The following is a 27090-nucleotide window of genomic DNA, read 5'->3' as shown; positions in this document are numbered from 1 at the left end:
GAGCTTCCATGGCAGAGTGGAGATTCAAACCTGGGTTTCCTAGGTCCTAGTCTGACACTCTAACCACTACATAGTGCTGGCATAAGGGAGGGGGAAGAAAAATGCCGCATCTCTTGTTAACTTACGCACATTGGGATGAGGTAAAGGAAGGCTGCTTGCCCCAGTGATGTCAGAGAGAGACAACCAGAGGCAGGGTGGTGTAGTGGTTAAGAGTGGTGGACTATAAACTGGAGAACCAGGTTTGATTCCCCACTCCTTCACATGTGCTGTGTGTGAACTCTGATCTGGAGAATCAGGTTCAATTCCCCACTCCTACACATGAAGCCTGCTGGGTGGCCTTGGGCTAGTCATAGTTCTCTCAGCCCCACCTACCTCACAAGGTAGTTCTCTCAGCCCCACCTACTTCACAAGGTGCCTGTTGTGGGGAAAGGAAGGCAAGGCAATTGTAAGCCAGTTTCAGTCTCCTTAAAAAAGTAGAGAAAATCAGGATATGAAGGCCAACTCTTCTTCCCTGGCCACCTAGCAGGACTACAGTCTGCCTCCCCCAGCAGCTCAGCTTTTCATTCAAGGAGCTCAGGGCAGGTTACATCATTCCCTTCACCTCTATTTGATCTTCGCGACGTCCTTGTGAGGTAGGTTAGGCAGAGAGAAGGGAGTGAATGGCACAAGGTTACCCAGGGAGATTCACGGCTGAGTACTGGTTTTGAATCTTGTTCTCTCCGTATCTAGTCTGATACCTTAAATTCTACACCACATTGGTATGATATCTGGTGTGTGTGTGGGGGGGGTGGGAATCCACTTCTGATCTACTTTATCCAAATATGAAACAATTTATAGGTCTCTCCTCCCCACCCAGTACAACAGTTGCTAGGTCTGGCCCCAAAGCAATTTCATCTGATTCCTGGTAACCCTATCAAATTCTAATGGTGTGGTTTAAAAAAACAAAACCTTATGCTCACAGTTTCGGTCAGATTCCACAAGGAGCACTTTAAAATTTCATTCTAATCTCATTTACTATCTGACAAAGCAAAGAACAGCAGCTAATCTAATACTCCATAGTTCTGTCCAGAAGTACATTAATTATACAAGTCTCTCGTGGACACACAACATGAATTTGCCTTATACTGTGTCAGACCCTTGGTCCGTCAAGGTCACGAATGTCTCCTTTGATAAGCAGTGGCTTTCCAGGGTCTCAGGCAAAGGTCTCTTCAACATCACCTACTCATTCTTTTAACTGAAGAAGTCAGAGACTGATTTATTGGCCGTCCCAGTGTGGTGTAGTGGTTAAGAGTAATGGACTCCCGGGTTCAATTCCCCACTCCTCCACATGAAGCCCGCTAGATGACCTTGGGCCAGGCACAGTTCTCTCAGACCTCCCTCTGCCCATGTGGAGGCAAGAAATGGCAAACCACCTCCCAGTGTCTCTTGCGTTGGGGTTGCCATAAGTCAACTGTGACTTGACGGCACTTTCCAACACCAAAATCTTGATTCTGAACGGACATGTCCAAACATTCCTAGAGAATTCTCAAATAAGGACAGCCAAGGAGAACTCCCACCGGCCTGCATTATGCTATTTCCTAGCCTATGGTTAGGGTTGCCAACCTCCAGGTACTAGCTGAGATCTCCTGCTATTACAATAGATCTCCAGTCGATAGAGATCAGTTCACCTGGAGAAAATGGCCACTTTGGCAATTGGACTCTCTAGCTTTAAAGTCCCTCCCCAAACCCCGCCCTCCTCTGGCTCTGCCCCAGGAACCTCCTGCCGGTGATGAAGAGGGATCTGGCAACCCTACCTATGGTTGTCAACCTCCAGACTACAGAGACCAGTTCCCATGGATAAAATGGCTGCTCTAAAGGGTAGATTCTATGGCATTATACCTCACTGAGATCCTTCCTCTTCCCAAACCCTGCCATACCCAGGCTTCACTCCCACATCTCCAGGAATATCCCAACCTGGACTTGGAAACCCCATCTAGCGTTACCTAATTTGGGGTTGGATCCAGCCAGCTTGGTCCCTCAGTCTTCAATGAATTTATCTCTTTACTTATCTCCTTATTTATCTCTGTGGCCCATGTGGCATTTGTCCATGCAGGTCCCACATTCCCAAGCATCGCCTTTTTTCACTAGCCAAGAAATTGGTTGGATCCAACCCCTTGATTCTCTTCCACCCCCTCCCCTTTTCCAAAATTTTCTTGCTTGGAATGGGAAGAGGGAAATAAGCAGTAAAGGGATTGCGGAAGGCTTAATGTTTTTGGTAACACAATGGAGGCTTTTGACGTGTTCAGAAGCTTCCCTCGCTGCTGGGAATGCTGGCATCTATGGTTTTGCTGAGTGAAAGTGGCTGAACTTTCTAAGCACACTACCCACACCCTAATTCAGAAATGTGTTTCAACCTAATGAGACCAGAAGACTTGTTGTGTTGTATTATGTCCACCCTCCAGTTCTAGAACTTGATTAAATCCTTCAGTTGCCCAGTAGGGAGGTTGGGTCACCTTTCACGCTTTGCTCATTGGTCTTTCACCCTTTTCTTATTGGTAGGTGGCAAGACTTGATTGTTGGGGCACCCTACTACTTCGACCGGAAGGAGGAGAAAGGCGGGGCAGTCTATGTGTACATGAACCTTGGTGGGACATTCCACCACATCCCCAACCACACCCTGACAGGCCCTAGCAATTCCTCCTTCGGCTTGTCTGTGGCCCACATTGGAGATGTTGACAAAGATGATTTCCAAGGTAGGCTGCTTTGCTCTCAGGCTGAGCTCAGGTTTTGTTTTTGACAGTGGTGGGTCTGATAGGGCCCTGCATGTATTGAGGTTGATTGGTGCGTGTGGCCTAGTCAGTGAAACCAAGCCCTATGAGTAGGGTTGCCAACCTCCAGGTACTGAAACAGGCTGATAACAATGTGTAATGACAATAGTATATTGAATGTAACAATGTGCTACCAAGCCAATTGTATATATACAACAAAGTATTTCTCAGTCCTGGGTATATAACAACGTGCTAACAAACCAATTGCATATATATAACAAAGTATTTCACAGTCCTGGTACAGTAACAATCAATCCGAGGTCGATGTCTTCAAGTAAAGAAGGGTAGAAAAGGATACGATCGTTTCAGTTCTTCCTCAGTCCCGTTTATATATTGGTGTCAAAATGTACTCATTTCAATGTAAGCGTCTGTAGCTTCCAAAAAAATTTCTTTAGACTTTTAAGCACCACCCTTTTAGGGGTAAAGTTGCAACCATGTGTATTTTTTAGCTTATCTATTCCAACATCAGGATATCCATTGAAACAAGGTTGCCCAGACAAATTTACAGTTTCCATGTTCCCAAATGGGATACAAGTTGGTGCAGAGGTGTTGATTTTTGATTGCTCAACCTCCAGGTACTAGCTGGAGATCTCCTGCTATTACAACTGATCTCCAGCCGATAAAGATCAGTTCACCTGGAGAAAATGGTCGCTTTGGCAATTGGACTCTATGGCATTGAAGTCCCTCCCCTCCCCTAACCCCGCTCTCCTCAGGGTCTGCCCCAAAAACCTCCCACTGATGGCGAAGAGGGACCTGGCAACCCTGCCTATGAGGAAAGGCTGAGGGAGTTGGGAATGTTGAATCTGGAGAAGAGGAAGTTGAGGGGAGACATGACTGCTCTCTTTAAGCATTTGAAGGGCTGTCACTTACAGGAGGGCAGGGATCTGTTCCTGTTGGCAGCAGAGGATAGGACTCGCAATAATGGATTTAAATTGCAGGCGGAGAGGTACCAGCTGGATATTCTGTATAAAATTTTCAGTAAGAGTTGTTCAACTGTGGAATCAGCTACCTAGGGAGGTGGTGAGCTCCCCCTCACTGGCAGTCTTCAAGCAGAGGCTGGGCAAACACTTGCCAGGGATGCTCTAGGCTGATCCTGCATGGAGCAGGGGGTTGGACTAGATGGCCTGTATGGCCCCTTCCCACTCTATGATTCTATGATGTACCATAATAGTCTTTGTGGACCAATGGCCCCTGCATGATGTTGGTAGAGCCTGGAATGTTATTAATAGGCCCAACTACACATTATGTTTTCCTCAGGTATGTCCCCGAGGAAATGCTAAGAGGTCTGCTTTATTTTGGGACTACCAAAGGTCAAGGAAATTGGTTTTTTGACTGGCAACTTCACACTGTGCCATTGTCTTTTCCTTGCAAGGTGGTGGACCTCAGTGGGCAGCCCATTTCTCATCCCGCCTTCTCTTTTCACAATTCTCTAAAACTGGGTCAATAAGTAGAGAGGTGTTGTTTTTAAAGGGGGGGATTCTGAGATTTAGAAGGTATTTGGTTGGCAATGGAGATAGGTAGAGAAAATTTGCTTTTAAAAAGAAGAGACTCTGGTATTGTAAATGAAACCCATTATTTTATTTGACTCCATCTTCAGATAAGCAATGAATCCATATGTGTGTTTGCCCTTTTTCTTTTTCCTTTGACCCACAGATATCGCCATCGGCGCTCCATTTGAGGGCTCAGGGAAAGTATACATCTACCAGAGCAGCAGCGAGAAGCTTTTTGAAAAGCCCCAGCAGGTAAAAAGGAATAACCATCTTCAAGTACTTGAAGGGCCGTCATATAGAGGATGGTGCTGAGTTGTTTTCTGTTGCCCCAGAAGGTCGGACCAGAACCAATGGGTTGAAATTAAATCAAAAGAGTTTCTGTCTAGACATTAAGAAGAATTTTCTAACAGTTAGAGCGGTTCCTCAGTGGAACAGGCTTCCTTGGCAGGTGGTAAGCTCTCTTTCCGTGGAGGTTTTTAAGAAGAGGTTAGATGGCCAACTGTCAGTAATGCTGATTCTATGACCTAGCACAGGTCATGAGAGGGAGGGCATCTTGCCATCTTCTGAGCATGGAGTAGGGGTCACTGTGTGTGTGTGGGGGGAGGTAGTTGTGAATTCCCTGCATTGTGCAGGGGGTTGGACTAGATGAACCTGGTGGTCCCTTCCAACTCTATGATTCTATGATACCATGATTCTATGAATCTCGCCATTATCACTGCCACCATCTTTTCCTTTGTGGCCTTCCTCACACCTCCCCGTTTGTGTTCCACCAATGTAGGTCATTAGCGGGGAAGATATTGGCCCCGGGATCAGGACTTTTGGCTATTCCTTCAGCGGGGGAATGGACGTGGATGGGAACTCCTACCCTGATCTCCTGGTGGGAAGCCTGTCTGAAAACCTTGTGCTGCTCAGGTGAGATGGGAGAAGACTGGCTGAGGCCGTCTGTCTGTCTGTCTAGAGAGGTATCTATTGAGTTAGCGTGAGCTAACTAATTATAAACGGTAAAGGTAGTCCCCTGTGCAGCTTACCACTCTGGCTCCTACCAACTAATTATAACCCTGTTAAATAAATTTCGGGCTTATTAAATCTGAACCCAAAAAAATATGTGGCACAGAGCTGAAGGTGCCTAGCATTCAGTTCTGCTCCCCTGGGGCATTCAGATCCATGCTGCTTGCTAACTCTGACCTCCACAAGGAGGTCAGAGCCAGCAGGCAGCATGGATCAGACTCAGGTAAGTAAGGGGGCAGGGAGGAAGAGAGTGGGGAGGGAGGGGAAAATGGCAGGGAGGCCAAAGCGGCCTGAATAATGCCGGAAAGAAATGGCATTATTCAGGATCCACTTTTTCGGCTCCCTTTAATTTCCACCATTTTTTTTTACTGGTAACCCCCCCCCCCGAAAAATACCGAAAAGGTATTTGTGGGGGGGGGGGTTCAGCTTCAGCCGAATGGACACCCCTAATCATTAGTGACTTTCAAGTAGGGGGACGTGGTATCCCTGGGCATCTTTTCCAAGGTAGATTTTCTTTGGCCCTGAACTCTATGTTGTGTGCCAGCTGAGATTTTTCCTTTGGTGCCCCCGGACAGAGCAACCCTGAGCATGAGCTGAGTGCTCAGCTGTCTGTCCAATCATCGTAACCGTCAAGCACATGAGGGCTGTGTTTCTAGGTGAGGGAGGGTTTTAATTCGAACCAGGATTAGGACCCAAAAGCTATTTTGGAAGGGGGCTATGTTTACAAGGGCTGAATTCCTTGCTTCTCAGCTCAGTTTCCAAAAGTATCCTTAGAATTCCAAGGTTAGAGAGATTTTATATTCTCTGGCTCTGACATGGGATGCGGCCAGCTTTGCGCCATCTCACTCACTTCCCCTCCTTATGACAGCCTATATCCCAATGGTTTTTGTCCATGAAGATCACCTCATCCATGACATAACTGTTTTGGGGTGGTCAACCAGAAAGAGCCCTGTCTTGCGGAGTGGTAAACTGCAGTGCAGCAGTGAAAAGCTCTGCTCACGACTTGAGTTCGATCCCAACTGAAGTTGGTTCCAGGTAGCCGGCTCAAGGTTGACTCAGCCTTCCATCCTTCCGAGGTCGGTAAAATGAGGATCCAGCTTTCTGGGGGTAAAGGGAAGATGACTGGGGAAGGCACTGGCAAACCACCCCGTAAACAAAGTCTGCCTAGTAAACGTCGGGATGTGACTTCGCCCCATGGGTCAGTAATGACCCAGTACTTGCACAAGGGACTACCTTTACCTTTACCAACCAGAAAAGCTGGTTAGATCCAGCCCTTCCTGCTATGACTGGTCATCTCACCGTTTTCCCTTCTGTCAATTGTCTCTCGGCAGAGCCCGTCCGGTGATCAACATCGTCAGCAAGGATTTCACGGTTACACCGAGTACCTTGGACCCAGCCAGATGTAATGAAGACTCTTGGTAACGTGCTCTCTCTTAGCTCTGTGGGTTTTCCCTTGCTCACCCCCACCCCCAATGAGTGTTAGGGTATGTTAGCAAAAATTTGAAGGAACTGGGGTATATTTAGCCTACAGAAAGGAAGATGAAGGGGAAATGTTCTGCCAGTTCGCAGGTCTTTCAGAGGATGTCGGAAAGAGCCGGGAGAACAATGGGCTGCCCTTCCCAGCATGGACAGATGTGATGGGGTTTACACAAGAGGGAAGGAGATTTAGAATACATGCAAATAAAACAAAACAAAGCTCACATGAACACATGAAGCTGCCTTATACTGAATCAGACCCTTGGTCCATCAAAGTCAGTATTGTCTACTCTGACTGGCAGCGGCTCTCCAGGGTCTCAGGCAGGGTCTTTCACATCACCTCGCCTAGTCCCTTTAACTGGAGATGCCGGGGATTGAACCTGGGACCTTCTGCATGCCAAGCAGATGCTCTACCACTGAGCCACGGCCCCTCCCCAATCATAAGTGCAGGTCAGCATTAAAGCCAGTTACGCTCAGTCATAACTAAATGTGTTTTTCCGTGGGTTGTGTAAGGGTTCCTCGCTCTGACTTCCCATCAGATTTCAGTTGCGCATTTCTCACTGGGAATTTGGTCCCAAAGCATACTGCGGTCTGATTCCAGTTGAGACCACAGCATGGGAGAAGATGTTTCAGTCCCCCCAGCCCTGCTCTGTTTTCCTGACTTGAAATGGCCCAAGGGGGTCAGTCATAGAAACACAGTGCTGGAAGGGACCTCAAGGATCATCTAGTCCAACCCCCTGCACAATGCAGGAAATTCACAACTACCTTCCCCCCTCCCCACTCTCCCAGTGACCCCTGCTCTATGCCCAGAGGAAGGCAGAAAACTCTCCAGGATCCCTGGCCAATCTGGCCTGGAGGAGAAATCCTTCCTGACCCCAAAGTAGCATGCTGTTTGCCCCATTGGGGGAAACCTTGCATTTTTAAATTTTTAAATTTATTTTACTGATCTCTGCCATCTGGAGATCAATTGTAATAGCGGGAGATCTCCAAGACCCACCTGGAGGTTGGCAAACCTACCTTAGCCACAGATTCATTTGCTGTCAGCCTCAATGTCCCCTTCAGTAATGTGGGGATAATAATGATGGTCTGGCTTACTGTAATTGTTACTGAGCGCATCTCCCTGTCTTTCTCACTCCTTTCTTTCCTCCTTTCCATTTCCTCACTGACAGCATCGAGATTCGCGTGTGTTTCTCCTACTCCCAAAGTGCTGGGGATCCCAAGTACAGAGAGAGCATTGGTGAGTTCGAGGTTGGAATCCTGCCCAGGTTGTTAGTGCTTTTTTATTATTATTAAAAGAGGTGCAAGGACTCCGCCAGTGCTGACTGTAAAGCACTATCCCATAATTCTAGATGTGCAGAACTTGCTTACAGCACTTACCAACATCCAGGAGTTCTTACTTTGAAGCTCTTCTCCATCATTCTAGATGTACAGGACTTTCTTACGGCACTCTGAATATACTCAGGGGCACCCTTCTCTATTTGTCTGGAATTTTCCTCTGTATATAAATGGGCATCATCTTTCAACTGAGTCCCTGTCAGACATGACCTCAGAAAACATTTTTATTCTTCTTGAGGATTAATTTGTTTTCAGCATTTTTTCAGAATTAATCTGAACTGGCCTTTACCATGGCCGGGCTTCTAAACGTATGAGTCTGGGGGCAAGAGATGAACTTGGCGCATTGCCTTCCTCTGCATAGTGACCCTGGTATTCCTTGGTGGTCTCCCATCCAAGTATTAACCAGGGCCGACCCTGCTTACCTTCTGGGATCTGATGAGATCAGGCTAGTCCGGGCCATCTGGTCAGGGCAGATAGCTGGGTTAGATTGTTTTAAAAGGGGGTTGGACAAATTTTTGGAGGATAGGGGTATTATTGGCTCTTAGCCACGATAGGTGAGTGGGATTTCCAGGTTCAGCGGCAGAATGCCCTTGGTTGTCAGATGGTGGGGAGCAGTCAGCTGGTGAGGGCCATTGCTGGAGGGGGGATCCTCGTTGTGTGTTTCCCTGAAGCATCAGACTAGCCACTGATGGAACAATGATTCTGGATTAGATTGACCATGGAATGATCTAGCAGGACTATTCTTACATTCTTATGGAAGTGATAATGGCACATGCGTCTCTCCGTTTCTCAACGGTGCCCCTGGCCTGTCTTCATGTCTTTCCCCTCCCCTCCCCTCGCTTCAGAGCTGAATTACATCGTGGAAGCTGACCGCGACCGCCGGCCGCCTCGAGTGTACTTTGCCGGCACAAACTCTGCCGTCTACCGGGGGAGATTATACATGCCGAACAGGAAGTGCCAAAATCTGAAGGTCCTCCTACGGGTGAGGAGAGGGCAATACAAGGGCCAAAACTGATGACTGGGAGGGAACCAGAGGGCCTCTAGTCTACATAGGGACACTGCCTCTCCCCATGATCCTGCTGCTTAGCATCATTTGACAAGGGACCGTGGCTCCGGCGCCTGCTTTGCATGCAGAAGAGAGCCAGTGTGGGGTAGTGGTTAGAGGGTTGCACTAGGATGGGGGAGACACAGGCTCAAATCCCACTTTGCCAAAGAAGCTTGCTGGGTGCCCTTGGGCCAGTCATATCAGCCTAACCTACCTCACAGGATTGTTGCGAGGATAACATGAAGAGAAGGAGAATGGTATAAGCTGCTTTGGGTCCGCATTGGGGTATAAATAAAGTATGTAGATAAAATTAGAACGAATAGAAGGGCCAGGTTCAATCCCAGGCATCTTTGTTTATTTATTTAAAACGTTTTGATGCCACCTCTCCAGATACCTGCTTTTCAAAGCTCTCAAATACCAAGTTTTAGGGAGAAAAAAACTGATGCCCCAAAGAGGCATTGCCAATCAGAGAGGACCACCCAGAGCTTAAGAAAGACCTATGATCCCATGTCATGAGGCAGCATATTTTCAAACAGGTTATGTATCCCAAAACCAATCAATAAAAAAGCTATAGGGTAGGATCCAGACAGCTTTCCCATTCATCCTAATGACAGCCACATGGGTTTTGTCCATGGGGGTCCCATGATCCCGAGTGACCTTTCAGGGTGGTCAAAGGGGGAATCCCTCCTCTCTTTTTTTACCACCAGAAGAAACTAGTTGGATCCTTCCCATTATTTTTCCTCTGGATTTTTCTTGCTCCCACCCATACTTTATTGATTGAGTTGTAAGATGCCTCAAGCAGGTCTCATGAGAGGTGGCATGTAAGTTTTCCCAGTGAATGATGAGTAAAGAGGTCAATAGCATGGGTGGAAGCTGGTTTTGCCTCTTGATTATGTGCTGCCACCAGCTGGGACCAAACGGAGCCCCGGCAGCAATGCCACGGCGGCAGGGCATGGACTCAGTTGAAGGAAGCATGGGTCCCAGAGTTAATGGATACCCTTGTCTGGGATGACCAAAAGTGCCTTTAACCAGCCCTGGATTTGCATTTCAGTGGATGGCATCTCCAGTTTAATAGGCTCTCAAAGTGAACTGTGGAGGCCTCTGTTTGCCCAAAGACTTTGGGGTTGTTTTGGGACTCGGTAGGAAGTCCCCAGGCAAGGAGGACCATTGGTATCAGATGGTCCCTTATGCTTCTGAGATAAGCAGCAGGAAATAGTGAGGAAGATCGTCAGGTTAGAGTGTGAGGAAGGCTAATCTGTGCAGTACCTGGGCAAGAAGAGAGACGGTTGTTCTTGGCTCCAAGAGCAATCAAGAAAGACCAGCTTCAGATCTGAGCTACCTGTGATGAACTCTCACCTGTCCTGCAGGAAGACATCCGAGACAAGCTGAACCCTATTGCGTTCTCCATGAACTACTCCCTAGCTGAAAAACCCATGACCTTCCAGCTAGGTCTTCGCTCCCTTGACAAGTTTCCTGTCTTGAATGAGGATCAGCACCGGGAAGAGCATACTGAGGTTGGCTATGTGCAGAAAATTAGACATTCTGTCTCCTGTGTGCACGAGTTCATGTGCTATTAGCTGTCTCTGTCTCTTTCTTCCATTCCAGTAACTGCATAGGATCATTAATGCATGGCCATGCCCTTGTTCCACCTTACAACTTGCCCCACCTACCATGCTGTGCTGTGATTTTTTTGTAGATACTGGCAGATCTTCCAGAGATCCGCAAATTTCCCAAACCAAACTGAAAGCCAAGAGGCAAGTGTTGGTTTAATGTTTTCTCCATCCATGCACATTCACACACTCTGTCCTGAAGCCCTGCCCAACCTCAAAGGCATCTGTCATTGGCAGTAGCCAAGTCAGGAGGCATGGACACCAGCACCAACACCAGGGGAAGGGCTGTGGCTCAGTGGTTGAGCAGCTGCTTGGCATGCAAAAAGTCCCAGGTTCATTCCCTGGCATCTCCGGTTAAAAAGATCAGAAGACCTCTACCTAAGACTCTGGAGAACTGCTGCAAGTCTGAATTGGCAATACTGGCTTCAATGGACCAAGGCTGTGATTTGGGATAAGGCAGCTTTGTGTCCTCCCAAAGAACCGCATGTCCCATTTTATTCGGAGCCACAATGCAGCATTATGCTTTCTACTGTACCACACATTTAAGCAGTCACTCTGTGCTCATGCATTTCTGGGCCTTCTGTTGTGGTAGTCTGGAAGAACTGAAACTTTGCTTGTTCTAGACACGAGGTTATGTATGGAATCCCCCTCCCTATGTGTTGCCCTGCCCTTTCACTTTGCTCGTCGATTCTGTGCTGTTTGCCAACATTCTATAGCTGGCAGCTTTCTTCTCATCAGTTAAAGTATGTGTGAGTACGCCAGGATGTTTTAGAGCTCAGCCAACAATTAGAGTTCTTGCAGGCAGGCAACCAGATGACAGCAAGCATCTGTACTGTCAGAGACATACAGACATAGACCTTAAAAAGTCTGTAAGAAGTCCCAGGTTTGCCGTCATCACTTGATGGTTCCATTGTCCAAGCTGCCCTCTGGCACCATCTAATGGAGAAGAGCATTTGCCATGGTTCTAATGTTTAGAATAAGTGATATTCCATAAAGAACGTCCATTTTTTTTAAACATTGCCAGACCTTTTTATTTGGGGTATTGATCTGTGCAGCCATCACGTGATGGCTGCAGCGTGCCCTTATGTTTTACTGTGCCACAGCCAAGTGACGCAGCCAAATGTATGGAGTTGCTTCACTGAAGAGCGATGTATTCATTTATTTATACACGCATTCGGTGCGAGATTAATAATAATGATTAAGTGCTGTCAAGTCACAGCTGATTTACGGTGCCCCCCCCCCCGTAAGGTTTTTAACGCAAGAGATGAGCAGAGGTGGTTTGCCATTGCCTGCTCTGTGTAGCAACCCAGGACGTCCTTGGTGGTCTCCCATCCAAGTACTAACCAGGGCTGACCCTGTAGAGGTTCCAAGCTCTGCCAAGCTCAGGCTAGTCAGGGTGATTCAGGCTGTTGCTCTTCTGCTCTCCTAATGGCTAACAGAGAGCCAGTGTGGTATAGTGGTTAAGAGCGGTGGACCCTAATCTGGAGAACCGGGTTTGATTTCCCATGCCTCCACATGAAGCCTGCTGGGTGACCTTGGGCCAGTCCCAGTTCTCTCAGAACGCTCTCAGCCCATGCAGAGGCAGGCAATGGCAAACCACCTCTGAACATCTCTTGCCTTGAAAATCCTACTGGGGTCACCATAAGTCAGCGGTGACTTGATGACAAAAACAACAAAGTGAGTAACAGCATGGTCCTGGGCAGAGCTATGCCATTCTAAGCCCACTGATTTCAGTAGGCTTGGAGCGCAGTAACTCTGCGTAGGATTGCTCATAGAAGTTCTTGACTTGGCCATTTTTTGTTGTTAAAAAAAGGTACAGGTAGTCCCCCTGTGCAAGCACCGGGTCATTCCTGACCCATGGGTGACGTCACATCCTGACGTTCACTAGGCAGACTATGTTTACGGGGTGGTTTGCCAGTGCCTTCCCCAGTCATCTTCCCTTTACCCCCAGCAAGCTGGGTCCTCATTTTACCAACCTCGGAAGGATGGAAGGCTGAGTCAACCTTGAGCCGGCTACCTGAAACCGACTTCCGTCGAGATCGAACTCAGGTCATGAGCAGAGCTTGGACTGCAGTACTGCAGCTTACCACTCTGCGCCATGGGGCACTTTTGTTATTACAATGATATTGTGTTGTTGTTGTTTTCATGGCATGTCCTGTGCATGTTCACACAGCAAGTGGCAAACAGTAAAGAGGGGCTGTGGCTCAGTTTGTAGAGCATCTGCTTGGCATGCAGAAGGGCCCCAGGCTCAATCCCGGCATCTTCAGTTAAAGGGACTAGGCAAGTAGGTGATGTGAAAGACCTCTCTGCCTGAGACCCTGGAGAGCCGCTGCCTGTCTGAGTAGACAATGCTGACTTTGATGGACCAAGAGTCTGATTCAGGATAAGGCAGCTTCGTGTATGTTCAAGAGAGACGTGCTGCCTGTTTCAGGGCCTCCAATAAAACCGACCCCTCTCTTTCAGATTCAGTTCCAGAAGGAATGTGGGATCGACAGTGTCTGCAATAGCAACCTGCAGATTCAGGCCGTCTTCGCAAACGAGCAGAACCAGGTGTTGCCCAGGTAAGGGTCTCTTGTGAGGGAGACAGCTTTCGTAGACTTTCACCCAGGTTTATTTGGGGAACCTGCTCAGGATATGTGAAAAGATAGTAATGGTGTGTATGTGTTTTGGTGGGAGGGAGGTGGATTGGTGTGTATGTGTTTGTGTGTGTATGTGTTTTTTGGGGGGGAGGTGGATTGGTGGAGAACCTTTGGGTGTCATCGATGCAACTGCAAACCACCTTCGACTTCACTAGAACATCAGTCTTCTTGCCTTCATGGGTGGGATCCAGCCAGCTTTTCCACTGGTGAAACAGGGAAAAAAGGTTGTCGTACACACTTTGCTACCGCCTCCTCCTTTCTTGTGTAGGGTAGAAGGAAGAAATCCTGGTTGAAATCGAGCTCTGGTTACCCACAATGTACAAATGGAGACAATGTGGTTTAAAGTAGAATCCTAAGAAGAGTTATACCCTCCTAGGTCCATTAAAGACATGGGCTTAAAATGGTGTAACTCTGTTTAGGATTGGTGGTGGAAAGTGCTGTCAAGTCACAGGTGACTTACGGCTGCCCTGTAGGGTTTTCAAGGCAAGAGACGCTCAGAGATGGTTTGCCATTGCCTGCCTCCGGGTGGGCTGAGAGAGATCTGAGAGAACTGTGACTGGCCCAAGGTCACCCAGCAGACTTCATGTGGAGGAGTGGGGAATCGAACCTGTTTCTCCAGATTAGAGTCCACCACGCATGTGGAGGAATGAGGAATCAAACCTGGTTCTCCAGACCTGGTCCACCACTCCTAACCACTACACCATGCTGGGTTACACTGTTAGTCTCCAGACTTAATTTTCCATCAGCAAAACAGAACTTTCCTGCCTCCCCCCTCCCACTGCAGCCCACTGAGTTGCATGAAATGCTTTTCCTGGGGGATGGAGACCCTGAGGAATGACAGAGGCGGGGCTCAGTAGTGGGAAGCAATGGAAACTGCCTGTTGAATCTGGATCCAACCCTTGGTTTCCTGCCCCTTGCAAACCTGCTGTGCCTGAATTAAGCTGTGGACTGGGCTTATGCACAACACCAACTGAACGTCTGCTTGGTGCGACATCTGAACACGCAGCCAGAGAAAGAGAAATGTGTTTTAAACAAAAATTAAAAATTGGGTCCCATGTGACAAGCTGGAATTCAAGGTGGGTCCTGGGTCTGAAAAGCATGATGTGCTGGAGGACCCCCGTCCTTAGTCCATCACCTTGCAGATGTTCTGCTGAGAGGATCAAATGTCCAAATGTGGTGTGAGGTAGTGGGTAGATGGGAAACTCCTCTCTATCTGCAGCTGTATCCCGATTCTGTCAATGTGGTGTAGTGGTTAAGAGCGGTGGACTCCAGTCTGGAGAACCGAGTTTACAACTCATAGTTAAATTGTGAAACTCCCTGCCCCAAAATGTGGTGATGGCTGCCAACTTGGAAGGCTTTAAGAGGGGAGTGGACATGTTCATGGAGGGGAGGGCTATTCATGGCTACTAGTTAAAATGGATACTAGTCATGATGCATACCTATTCTCTCCAGGATTAGAGGAGCATGCCTATTATCTTGGGTGCTGTGGAAACACAGGCAGGATGGTGCTGCTGCAGTTGTCTTGTTCGGGGGCTTCCTAGAGGCATCTGTTTGGCCACTGTGTGAACAGACTGCTGGACTTGATGGGCCTTGGTCTGATCCAGCAGGGCTTTTCTTATGTTCTTATGATTCCCCACTCCTCCACATGAACCCAGCTGGGTGACCTTGGGCTAGTCACAGCTCTCTCCGAACTCTCTCAGCCCCACCTCCCTCACAAGATATCACAGTGAAAAGCAGCTGGGAGGAACCAAGATTCATGGGGAAAATGGTAGGCTGGTGGGAGGGGTTAAGCACCTTTCTCACAACCCCTTCTCCTCCATTACACATTGCTTCTTTGACCTTTGCAGCTCTTCAGTAGGGGTTAAGAGCAACCGACTCTAATCTAGAGAACCAGGTTTGATTCCCCACTCCTCCATGTGAAGTCAGCTGGGTGACCTTGGGCCAGTCACAGTTCTCTCCTAACTCTCTCAGCCCCACCTACCTCACAAGGTGTCTGTTGTGGGGAAGGGAAGGTGATTGTAAGCAGCTTTGAGACTCCTTAAAGGCATAAAAACCAACTCTTCTTCTTCTTCTTCCTCCATGACAGACGGCATGGGACTCAGGTGTTGCAGTACAGCCGGGAAGTCAAGAAACTGCACTTGAACGTCACCGTCACCAATTTCCCATCGACAGCCACCAACGGGGAGGATGCTCATGAGGCCCAGCTTAACATCACTGTTCCACCTTCTTTGCTACCTTCCTCTGTCCGGCCGGTGAGAGAGACCTCCTCTTCTATAAGAACTTCTTCACTACCATGGACTATCTAGTTCCTGGGCCAGCAGCTTGCCAGAAGCCAAGGAGAAGTTTATAGGCAGGGTGGTGGGATGATGTTCCATGGTTTGTGAAGGATCTTAACATGGAGAAGAACAGTGGCAGTCTTAGTGATGCTGGGGCCCTGGGCAAAAGTCCAGGATGGGGCTTTAGAATAATTTCCCCTGCTCCTGTTGGGAAGACCCCCCTACACTGGGACATCCTGGCATCAAGCAAGAGGCATCCCTCACCCAGTGCAAGGTGGAAAGAAATTGCCACCCTGAACCATGATTGGGTGGGTGTGAGCAGTTGCTGTGGCAACCACACAGGGGGGTTCAGCTAGTTGCTGTGGTGACTGTGGGCAGATGGGCACAGGCAGTCCTGACCTTGATAGACCCATGGTTTGCTTCGCTATATTCTCACATTATCCTGAATCAGACCCTTGATCCATCCAGGTCAGTCTTGACTGAAAAGGGGAGAGACTATCAGGGAGCCTAGCTAATGTGTTCACTGGTTTAGGAGAGGGGCTGTGGCTCAGGGGGAGAGCATCCGCTTTTCATGTGGAAAGTCCCCGGTTCAGTCCTCGGCATCTCCAGTCATTATGCTCGGGTAAAAAAGTGATGTGAAGGAATTCTGCCTAAGACGCTGGAGAGCCAGTACTGGCTGTGATGAATTAATGGTCTGAATCAGTAGAATGCAGTTTCTTGTGTTTATGTGTTCGACTCAGAATCTTCTGCAAACAAAGTATGTGCTCTTCCACTGAGCCACGGCACCTCAAAAATCCCCAAATATCTGCTCCTTTCTGATTCCCCAGTGAATCCCTTGACTTTTTCTGGCTATTCAGTGCTCTTTTCCATAGTTCCTTACTGTTTTTTTGCCTTGGTTAGCAACAGGGGTCAATTCATTCATTGCAAAGTCGTTGGGTCCCCCACTTGTCCTGTCAATCAGATGTACTCTAGGGTCATTTATGCAGGGTCAATTTTGATGCTCGCACAAAGTTGTTTTTTTAAAATGCTGATTCACGGTCCCGACGCAAAAGGAGAAATTCCACACACCCCCACTCGCCTGCTCCTTTGTTCCTTCCATTAGCAACCTCCGTTTGCATAGCTAACCCGTGACTGTGAATTTTGCATGCTTCCTTGAGGGGATTCTTCGAGGCGGGGCGGAGCGGAGCAAACACAAAAGGTCGAGTTAAAGGGGCTCTTAAGAAATGCGAAGCAGGTATGCGCCGGCTTCGCAGTCACTTCCTGGATGACGGTTCAGTGTGAAAAACTCAAAAAAAAGCTGTGGGGCACTGCAGCCTGGAATTTGCTGCTAACTACTAAGCATAAATGGGCTAGGACTTCCTTGCTCAGGCTGTAATTTCCAGGTTTATGTGATGCAATCTGGATTGGGGCTGTGACATGCAGGGAAAGGGGACATAAGCCTTTCCCCCGTACCAGTCAGAGTTCAATGATCTCTCTACTATTCCATACTGGTTCTCATCATATTAAAAAAAATGTATAAAGGTCTTTAATTGAAATGAATTTAACTGAAAGCCAACCCGACTGAAAAGGGCTCTTTACTTTCTTCAGAGTGGGGCCTGCAGGTTTGAGGAAACAGTCCTGTGTGAGCTAGGCAACCCCTTCAAGAAGAACCAGCGGGTGAGTGGCTTTGTAGGCTCGAGTGCGCTCGGAGGGACAGATGTCTGTTGTAGGAGACACAGAAGGCAGTTTGATTCAGAGAAAACGTGGGTTCAAACGCTTAATCCCTTTGGTGAGCTGCAGGTCATTGAAACTCTACCTATTTGATCACTGGAACCTTCACCAACTGCTCCTTGCCTCCCAGGGGTGCCGCTGAGAAGCAGCCCTCTCACACTTGCAACCACACACTCTCACAAACACACACACTTCAGGTCACAGGCAGTTGTGGAACAATAGCATCTTATCCTTGGTTATTGCAAGGTAGTAAAAGTAAAAAGAAGAAGAGTTGGTTTTTATACCTTTCTTTCCTCTACCTTTAAGGAGTCTCAGAGCGGCTTACAATCACCTTCCCTTCCCCTCCTCACAACAAACACCTTGTGAGGTAGGTGGGGCTGGGAGAGTTTGGATAGAACTGTGACTGGCCCAAGGTCACCTAGCTGGCTTCATGTGGAGGAGTGGGCAATCAAACCCAGTTCTCCAGATTAGAGTCTGCCGCTCTTAACCACTACACCACGCTGGCTCTCACAGTGTTTGTCCTTCTCATTCATTCATTCATTCATTTATTCATTCAATTCAATTCATTTACACCCTGCCTTTCTCCCTAATGGGGACTCAAAGTGGCTTACATCAGTCTCCTCTCCTCCATTTTAACCTCACAACAACCCTGTGGGGTAGGTTAGACTGAGAACATGTGAGTGGCCCAAGGTCACCCAGCAAGCTTCCATGGCACAAGTGGGGATGCAAACCTGGGTCTCCCGGATACTAGTTTGTCACTCTTGAAGTAATGCACTTCAAAAAAGTGAACATTTGCAAATTTAAGGCCTCTTTCAATCAGAAATCAACATGGCCAAACATCATGCACAGTCCTACTTGAAAAGCGAAACCCTCCTTAGCACCAGTATGTGTACACATTTTATAGATGAGTGGGGGGGCGGTCCTTTCAAACTTACAAAAGAGGAACAAGCCCAGAGATATCATCTAACCCTTTTGCAACGAGCCATCGACAGGAGTCCTGTTCTCACTTTCCTACTCCCTGACATCTTGCAATCAAGGTCACAGAGCAGAGAGGGCACCCTGCTGTGATGAACATTTGGCTTGCTTCTGCCCCATGCAGCAAGGCATGCTGCGTAACAAGGTTGTGCAATGTCACCTTCCTTCCAGGCAGAGCTGATTATCACGTTTGAAGTTATCGGAATTACGCTGAACACCCAGGAGGTCGTCGTTCAGGTGGAGCCTACCACGTGAGTTTGGTTCTGCTAGCGAGGTGGCTGAGGCTGAAAAGCCCTGACCTGGATGGCCCAGGCTAGTCTGATCTCATCCAGTCTCAGAAGCTAAGCAGGGTCAACCCTGGCAAGTATTTGGTTGGGAGGAATACCAGGGTTGTGACGCAGAGGCAAACAATGGCAAACCACCTCTGACCCTCTCTTGCCTCAAAAACACCACCAGGGGTTGCCATAAGTCAGATGTGACTCAATGGCCAAAAAAAGGAGGCTGAAAATCAGGGAGACTATCAGGGAGCCTAGCTTGTAACTTCTAGCCATTTTTTCCGATATTTTTCGGGTTCGGGTTTCATAGAAGCGGGAATTTTCAATAAATCCAAAAAAAGCCGAATACTTATTTCGGCTTTTCTTGGAAAATTGAAAATTTTTCAGGTTTATTAAACCTAAACCCGAAAAATACGCCTGCAGAGTTAAGGCTGGGGTCAACTGGAGGCCAGCCTTCAGTTCTGCCTGTGTCACGGCTGCCTTCGAGCGCCACCAGGACTTCAGAGCCAGCAGCGAACCCAGCCAGCAGGTAAGGGTGGGAGAGAGGGGGAGGGGGAAGGGGATGTAAAGAAGGCGATGGGGCCAAAGTTCAAATCAAATCAAATGTATTTATTACAGTCCACGACCAGCAAATACAGCAAAAGTACAAAAATGGGAACATTATAAAAAGAATCATCGAACACATCAACCACGAATGCAGATAAACGTAATGTGTTTAACAAGAGCTAAACATAAAGTCGCCTCAAGGACTTACAATCTATAACACTCTTTAATTTAAGATCGATTCTCAGTTTTTTAAGGTTATAGGCCTGGGCACAAAACCTGGCAACCCTTCGTGCCGTTTGATGGTTTTTATCCGAAAGAAGATATTTAATTTTGATTTTATTAGATCTCCTTGGGAATGCTTCCAACAATGGCCCAACAGTTTCACTGTGGATTTTGTTGTATAAGGCACGGTCCAACAATATGCGCTCAGTTGATTCAATCTCTCTTTGTGGGCAGGCAACGGGGCCAAGGTTGCTCTGAATAATGATGAATAAATTTGGGATTATTCAGGATCTGCTTTTTGGCTCCCTTTTATTGCTGCTTCCCCCCCCCCAGTATAATCCCCCCCAATACCAAAAAAGTATTTTTCGGGGGTGGAGGGGAGGTCGGCTTTATCCAATGCACACCCCTAATAATTTCCTAGTATGTGGGCTCAACACCTGGCATCTGAGCGAGCATATGGAGACCCTCTAGCAAATAGCATGGTTGGGTGGGTTACCTCTCGCGTCCTCTTCTGCATAAACAAAAAATGCCATTTCCAATCAGGACCAGAGATGGGACCATGTGGTGTGCCAGTATTCCCTGCTCCTCTGCTTGCACTGAGAGGATGTAAGCAAGACGGGTCATGGCTTAGGGGTAGAGCATTTGCTTTGCTTGCAGAAGGTCCCAGGTTCAATCCATGGCATCTCCAGTTAAAATGACCAGGCAGCAGGTGACGTGAAAGACCTTTGACAGAGACCCTGGAGAGCTGCTGCTAGTCAGAGTAGACGAGATTGACCTTGATGAACCAAGGGTCTAATTCAGTATAAGGTAGCCTCATGACTAGGGATGCCAGCCTCCAGGTGGGACCTGGGAATCCCCCAGAATTACAGCTCATCTCCAGACTACAGACATCTGCTCCCCTGGAGAAAATGGCTGCTTTGGAGGGTGGACTCTATGGCATTGTACTCCACTGAGGCCCCTGTCCTCTCCAGGCTCCACCCCCCAAATCTCCGGAGGTTTCCCAACCTGGAGCTGGCAATCCAACCCCCTCACCCCCCACCGGTGGCCGGGAGGGACCTGGCAACCCTACTCATGAGTAATCCTAGTGTGGAGGAGATCTGCTAGTTGCACTCCTTTCATATGGCCCAGACACAGGACACAGGAACCACCCTACTGTGGTTTCTGGGCCACCAAAATAACTAAAGAATCCATTCTGGGAGGCCAAAAACTGACCTTCTGAATATTGTGTCTCTGGCAGGATAAGCAACCAATCAGATCTGATGCCAGTGTCGGCAGTCTTGATGGTGGACTACACAGTCGATGCATCATTGATGATGTACGTATCTATTGAAGGGTTGCTTTTGTGTTTGTTTGTGTGTTTGTTAAAAATTAGTGGAAATGTTAATAGGCATCTTATTGCTAGGGAAGATGGGAGGCTGAAGGAAGTAGAGGGGTTCCCCGATGGTGTTGAGGAGGTGGGCTCCTTTAGAATTGCGAGAGAGGGGGGTGGGCACTATTGTCAGCTGGGTAGCGTGAGGCTGGCCCCACTGCCCAGCAGACTGTGGGCAGGGGGGTGCATTTGCCAGGCAGGGGCTGCTAGGAAAAGCCCCTGCCTGTTTGCCTCAAACACAGAGGTGGGTACTGGAAAAAGATCTGGTGGGCACGTTGGCATCACACTGCGGATCGCTGCCAGTTTCCAAGCACGCCCAAGACATTGGGCTGGCTGCGTCAGGAGATAACGGGGACCAGTAAGAGGACGGAGAATGGAAGCTGCCTGTGCAACCGAATTGTGGGAAATGGATACATTTGCGTAGACAAAGGTGCATTATTTAGGATTATCTCCCCGAGGTTAATTGGGATGGAAGGGGAGGGACCGAGCAAGAGGTGGGACAATCCACCACCTGGGTTTAAAAAACAACACAGGTTTTAGTTATGTATCAAAAGGTCATCAGGACCAGCACTGGGTGAACCATTATAAACATGTCCGTTTTGTCTCTTCTGTGGCAGAGTCAATCGGTGGCTCCAGTCGTATTTTAGTGGGACGGTCATGGGCGAGTCGGCCATGAAGAGTGAGGTTGACGTGGGCAGCCCCATTGAATTTTACTTCCAGGTAAGGGCCTACTTTGGGATGGAAGGCTGTTCCCATCAGGGACTGCTGATCTCAGAGTCCCCCGGCCCCTAATCTCTGTGGGTTTAAATGCTTATTAATCTGTATTCCAGACTGATCTGTGTACTGAAAGAAATCTATAGCCCATGGGGCTGTTCAAGTTTGGTCAGTAGATCAATGAACTAAAACTCTGACCACAGATTAAAACTGTTTCTCCACCCACAACGAATTTGTGGGGCAAAGGACACCTAAAGGAGGGGGATTCTTCAATGGCAAGGCATGCCCATGTCTTTTTCTCTGTGCCAAATGTTATGAAAAATATTTACAAGATGCCGTCTCCTTCTAGCCTGTAGGCCAAATTCACAATAAGAGTCACAGGAAACTAAGGATGATATCTCATATTTAAATCAAAGCCAATATACAGTACAACCGGTGCTCCGCCGGCTGCACTGGTTGAGTACTGTGTCAGGTTCAAGGTTTTGGTACTGACCTTCAAAGCCGTGAAAGATCCGGGACCATCATACCTATGAGAACGCCTCTCCCATTATACCCTGGGGAAAAAAGCGCTATGCTCAGCTAGTGACAACCTACTGGTGGTCCCTGGCCCAAGAAGTATCTGGCTGTCATCTACCAGAGCCAGAGCCTCTTCAGCTCTGGCCCCAGCCTGGTAGAACTCTCTGTCATTGTAGTGCAGTGGTTAAGAGCGGTGGTTTGGAGCGGTGGACTCTGATCTGGAGAACCGGGTTTGATTCCCCACACCTCCACATGAGTGGCGGAGGCTAATCTGTTGAACTGGATTTGTTTCCCCACTCCTACACATGAAGCCAGCTGGGTGACCTTGGACTAGTCACAGCTGTCTTAGAGGTCTCTCAGCCCCACCTACCTCACAGGGTGTCTGTTGTGGGGAGGGGAAGGGAAGGAGATTAAGCCGGTTTGATTCTCCCTTAAGTGGTAGAGAAAGTCGGCATATTAAAAACAACTCTTCTTCTTCTATCAAGTGAGACCCCGGCCCTACAAACCCTGGCTCAATTCCGCAGGGCATGTAAGACTGAGATGTTCCACCAGGCCTATGGTTGAAGCAGCGACGGTTTTTCCATCCTAGCTGGCCTCCCTACCCCTATTTCCATTCCCTTAGTTATTTTCTGTTTACAGTTGTTCCTACCTTTCCCTCCTTTGCTTTCCTCCCCCTCTTTGACAGGTTATCTCTGTTCTTGCCTTTCATGGTTAAGGGCGCCAATTTGAATTTTTTTTAAGTTAATAAGGTTTTAAACTCTGTTTTATATAACTACCCATTTTATTTAATTGTAGTTCCTGGTTGTTAGCTGCCCTGAGCCTGATTGTAGTCAGGAAAGGACGAGATAGAAATGGAATAAAATAAATAAAATATTTACTTACTTACTTACTTACTTACTTATGGATTTGTATCCTGCCCCCTCTCCCAGCCAATAACTCTTGTTAAGCTTGCTTTGTTTAAATTGGCTTGGATTGTACTGCTATGTGTAATTAATTTTTAAAATATTAAATCTTGCTTTCCTCTTGTTTGTTTAAATTGGCTCAGATTGTACTGCTATATGTAATTATTTTTTTTATTTTGCTTTCCCTTTCTCCCCCCCCCCCCACAAAGGGGACCCAATGCTGCTGAATAGGAAGGATGGAAAAATAAATATGTTGAATCAGTAACAGACAGCATACAACACCCCCACCCCCAGAATAGATATTAAAGGTGCTCATCCAACCTTAAAGCTACATGTGATATCCGTTTGGGTGTCTTTTTCCCCTGAGTTTTTTAATTTAAAAAAATGTGCACTGTGAGCCTAGGAAATGGTGCACGCCAAACCGGTACGCGTGGTGTACAGAATGCTCATAGAGGATTATTATTTTTAATAGGGAGAAGAGAAAATCTAGCAAGCTGCTTTCCTGGAAAACCAGCTGCATTCTTTGACTAACCAAGGGAGTTTTAAAGCTATGTAATGCTAATAGACATCCCAGTCTCCCATAGCAATTGAGTTTCACCAGATTAATTATGTGTTAAAGATTTGTGAGACCCCTGCTGCTGCTTTATTTCCATCACTTGGCCCGAGATCTGTATTCGTAGAGCGTAAATAATTTTTTCCACCTCCACTCCAAACGTTTTTCATAATCGTCTTTCCTTTCTCCCATGCTGGTCTATGGTGGTTTATGCACTGATTTGTTTTTATTGTCCTTCTATGGACCACCCGCAGAAAGAAGAACCGGCCTTCAGCTTTTTACCTGCATTGTTTTGTTTCGTGGAGATCTTTTTCTATTTATTTGAATTGTTCTACATATTTTGTAATCTGTCCTTGAGCTTCAGTGAGAAAGTTGTATTGTAAATGAAGTTGATTATAATAATTGCAATTCCATTCTCTGACCGCCTGTATAGTTTTTCTACTGGTAACATTGAGACTATTGACCATGTGTTATTATTCTGTGTACAATAGGATTCACTTAGGGAATTGTGGATTACCCCTATTTTAACAAAGAATCAACTTGCTTTTGAACCAAAGATAGTCTCTTTTCTGCTAGCAGATATTTGTCAAGAAACGACAGGATCTGTAATTAAGTTTCTGTCTGCTGTAATATTTTTAAAGCGCCCTCCAGCTCAGAATTAATTAATAATGTTAGTTATTATTGTCATATGTTTTATAGTGTATAACAACAATGTTTTATAACAACATTCAGCCCATTCCTGAGGTTGGGGGCTGGATGGGCTTAGGTCAGGAGGTGGTGTGACCCATAGGCCCGCGTCCGTGCCACTTAACGCCATGCAAACTGGCACGGACGCTGGCGTAAGGGCACTTTTGCTGGCCTCCCTGGACTGCAGTGGCAGTGTGGATGCCGGCGTGGCCTCACGCTGGCATTAGGGTTGCCAGGTCCCTCTTTGCAACTGGCGGTAGGTTTTTGGGGGCAGAGCCTAAGAAGGGCGGGGTTTGAGAAGGGGAAGGACTTCAATGCCATAGAGTCCAATTGCCGAAGCAGCCATTTTCTCCAGGGGAGCTTATCAGCTGGAGATCAGTTGTAATAGCAGGAGATCTCCAGCTAGTACCTGGTGGTTGGCAACCCTAGCTGGCGTCCTCCCAGCGCCAGTGTCCCAGGAGGCGTTCCCAGGGCGTTCAGGGGGCGGAGCGGACTTTAGGCTGCTTCCTAACCCCTTTCAGCTCGGGAATGCCCCCTAAAGCTACAGAGGTGCTGTGCCACCTTTTTGTTGGTGCAACATCGCTGTTTTCTATGGGGCTTCCCCCCCCCTCATTTTGGGTTTTTTATAAATAAAAACCCCTTTTTTGACCTTGCAGTGGCATTGGAGGCAGCGCCGCGGTGCCACGGCCACGCCGTCCCCCGCTGCGACTTCTCTCAGGAATGGGCTGTTAGTGTGTGTTATAATTAATTAATTTTAATCTTATTGTACAGCTGAAGATCTGTGGTCGGAGGAGCTTTGTTAATAAGGTCAATAATTATAATTAATAATAATAATAATAATGTGGGCCTTTGTCTTCTAGGTGACCACAAAGGGCGAATCTTTGGGTTCCTTGGGAACTATCACTTTAGGCTTCGAATGGCCTTATGAAGCCAGCAACGGCAAATGGCTGCTGTACCCGACAGAGATCTTGGTGAAAGGGAACGAGAACCGGCGTTGTGAACCTCCTGGGCATGTTATCAACTACCTCAACCTCACAGTGAGTCTCCTATGTACCTCTGACCATTTTATTTGTTTGTTTATTGAGTGGGTTTTTTATAGTTCTGCAAGCCCCGTGGCACAGAGGGGTAACCTGCGGTACTGAACTCAAAAGCTCTGCTCACGACCTGAGTTTGATCCCGACAGAAGTCGGTTGCAGGTAGCCGGCTCAGGGTTGACTCAGCCTTCCATCTTTCCGAGGTTGGTAAAATGGGGGTAAAGTGTAGATGACTGGGGAAGGCGATGGCAAACCACCCCATAAACAAAGTCTGCATAGTAAACGTCGGGATGTGACATCACCCCATGGGTCATTCATGACCCATGCTTGCACAGGGGACTACCTTTACCTTTTACCTAGAGTCCTGTATAAAACAGACTTCCGACCAGAAGCAGACCATTTTAAAAAGCTGGAAAGAGAAAGACTTGTTTCTGTGTGCTTTTTCTAGGTCATCATTACTCAATCCCACTTTTGAAGGGGCTGTACCTTCTGCCCTGCCATACTGGATCTGTGCCCATCACAGTCCCATGCTTGTGCCACCCTCAATAGCCATCACTGCCCCAATTACAGCTGCCATCTTTCATGTGAATAGTGTGCAAGCAAACATAGATGCTTAGGACTTTTAACCACCGCATGAAAACCGCCGTGGGCTCTGCCGTGTTTGTCCGGTCAGAGCAGGTGTGACAAAAGATCAGGGAAAGATGACCGCTTCCTTCTACCGTTCCAGCTACTTGATGGAGGCAGCGCACGTCGGAAACGGGAGCTGGAGGCATCTCCGAAAACTGAACTTCCTATCACCTTGGCAGCTTCGAAGAAAGCCAAATCGGAAACGGCACTGGTGAGCTTAGCAGCTGGCATCATTTTTCTTCAGCTCAGAAGACCTTTTATTGGTAGTTTTTGTGTCCTTTCAACAGAAGAAAAGTGGGGTAGAAATGTTTGAAATAAATATCGGGCCACTCCAAGCTGGCGGCTGCAGTCAAGGGGGGTCAGGGCCAGTTCACCAGATTAGCCTCCACCGCTCGTGTGGAGGAGTGGGGAATCACACCCGGTTCTCTAGATTAGAGTCCACCGCTCCAAACCACTGGTCTTAACCACTACACCACGGTGGCGTAGTTGTAGTGTAGTAGGTGGAGAAAGAGCTGGGAGCCCTATCATCATTGCCACTGAACCATTATATTTTGCAGGTTTGTCTCTCCCTACACCCCTTTGAGTCCTATAGCACAAAAATGTATCATTTTGTATATATGAGGACACCCTAAAGATTCATCATGTGTTATTCTTCCAAAGTTATTATCTTTGTCCCCTGGGAGCCAGCGTGGTGTAGTAGTTAAGAGCGGTGGCTTGGAGCGGTGGACTCTGATCTGGAGAACCGGGTTTGATTCCCCACTCCTCCACATGAGCGACGGAGGCTAATCTGGTGAACTGGATTGGTTTCTACGCTCCTACACACGAAGCCAGCTGGGTGACCTTGGGCAAGTCACACTCTCTCAGCCCCACCTCCCTCACAGGGTGTCTGTTGTGAGGAGGGGAAGGGAAGGTGATTGTAAGCCGGTTTGAGTCTCCCTTAAGTGGTAGAGAAAGTCGGCATAGAAAAACCAACTCTTCTTCTTCTTCTTCTAATTAGCCTTGGTTTGTTCTCAGAGCTGCTCCAAAGGGACATCTCGCTGCATCTGGTTTGAGTGCCCCCTGCAAGACATCGGAGCCTCAGCACACGTGATTGTTCGAGCGCGGGTCTGGAACAGCACGTTCATTGAGGTGAGCGCCGGTTTCCTCCCCACTGTGGCCCTGGCTAAGGGGAGGCCTTAGGGTTTCCAGGTCCCTCTTTGCCACCGGCAGGAGCTTTTGGGGGCGGAGCCTGAAGAGGGCGGTGTTTGGGGAGGGGAGGGACTTCAATGCCATAG

General features: G+C 47.8%; 1 protein-coding gene across 1 annotated transcript in view; it reads left to right on the top strand.

Moving 5' to 3' along the window:
• The window catches only part of ITGA3 (integrin subunit alpha 3), a 78986-nt gene that overhangs the window by 41685 nt on the left and 10211 nt on the right, over positions 1–27090 (top strand). Inside the window, exons 8-23 of the mRNA XM_056864620.1 lie at positions 2539–2732; positions 4461–4549; positions 5076–5209; positions 6637–6723; positions 7951–8018; positions 8962–9098; positions 10529–10675; positions 13235–13332; positions 15497–15662; positions 17274–17342; positions 18543–18622; positions 20652–20729; positions 21401–21503; positions 25016–25192; positions 25917–26027; positions 26831–26944. Coding sequence (XP_056720598.1) covers positions 2539–2732; positions 4461–4549; positions 5076–5209; positions 6637–6723; positions 7951–8018; positions 8962–9098; positions 10529–10675; positions 13235–13332; positions 15497–15662; positions 17274–17342; positions 18543–18622; positions 20652–20729; positions 21401–21503; positions 25016–25192; positions 25917–26027; positions 26831–26944 — 1852 coding nt within the window. The remainder of the gene's footprint in view (positions 1–2538; positions 2733–4460; positions 4550–5075; positions 5210–6636; positions 6724–7950; positions 8019–8961; positions 9099–10528; positions 10676–13234; positions 13333–15496; positions 15663–17273; positions 17343–18542; positions 18623–20651; positions 20730–21400; positions 21504–25015; positions 25193–25916; positions 26028–26830; positions 26945–27090) is intronic.

The sequence above is a fragment of the Euleptes europaea genome, chromosome 18 (genome assembly GCF_029931775.1).
Source record: "Euleptes europaea isolate rEulEur1 chromosome 18, rEulEur1.hap1, whole genome shotgun sequence".
In the NCBI taxonomy this organism is placed as follows: Eukaryota; Metazoa; Chordata; class Lepidosauria; order Squamata; family Sphaerodactylidae; genus Euleptes; species Euleptes europaea.
Note: the sequence above shows the minus strand (reverse complement) of the source record. Positions and strands in the feature narration are given on the sequence as shown.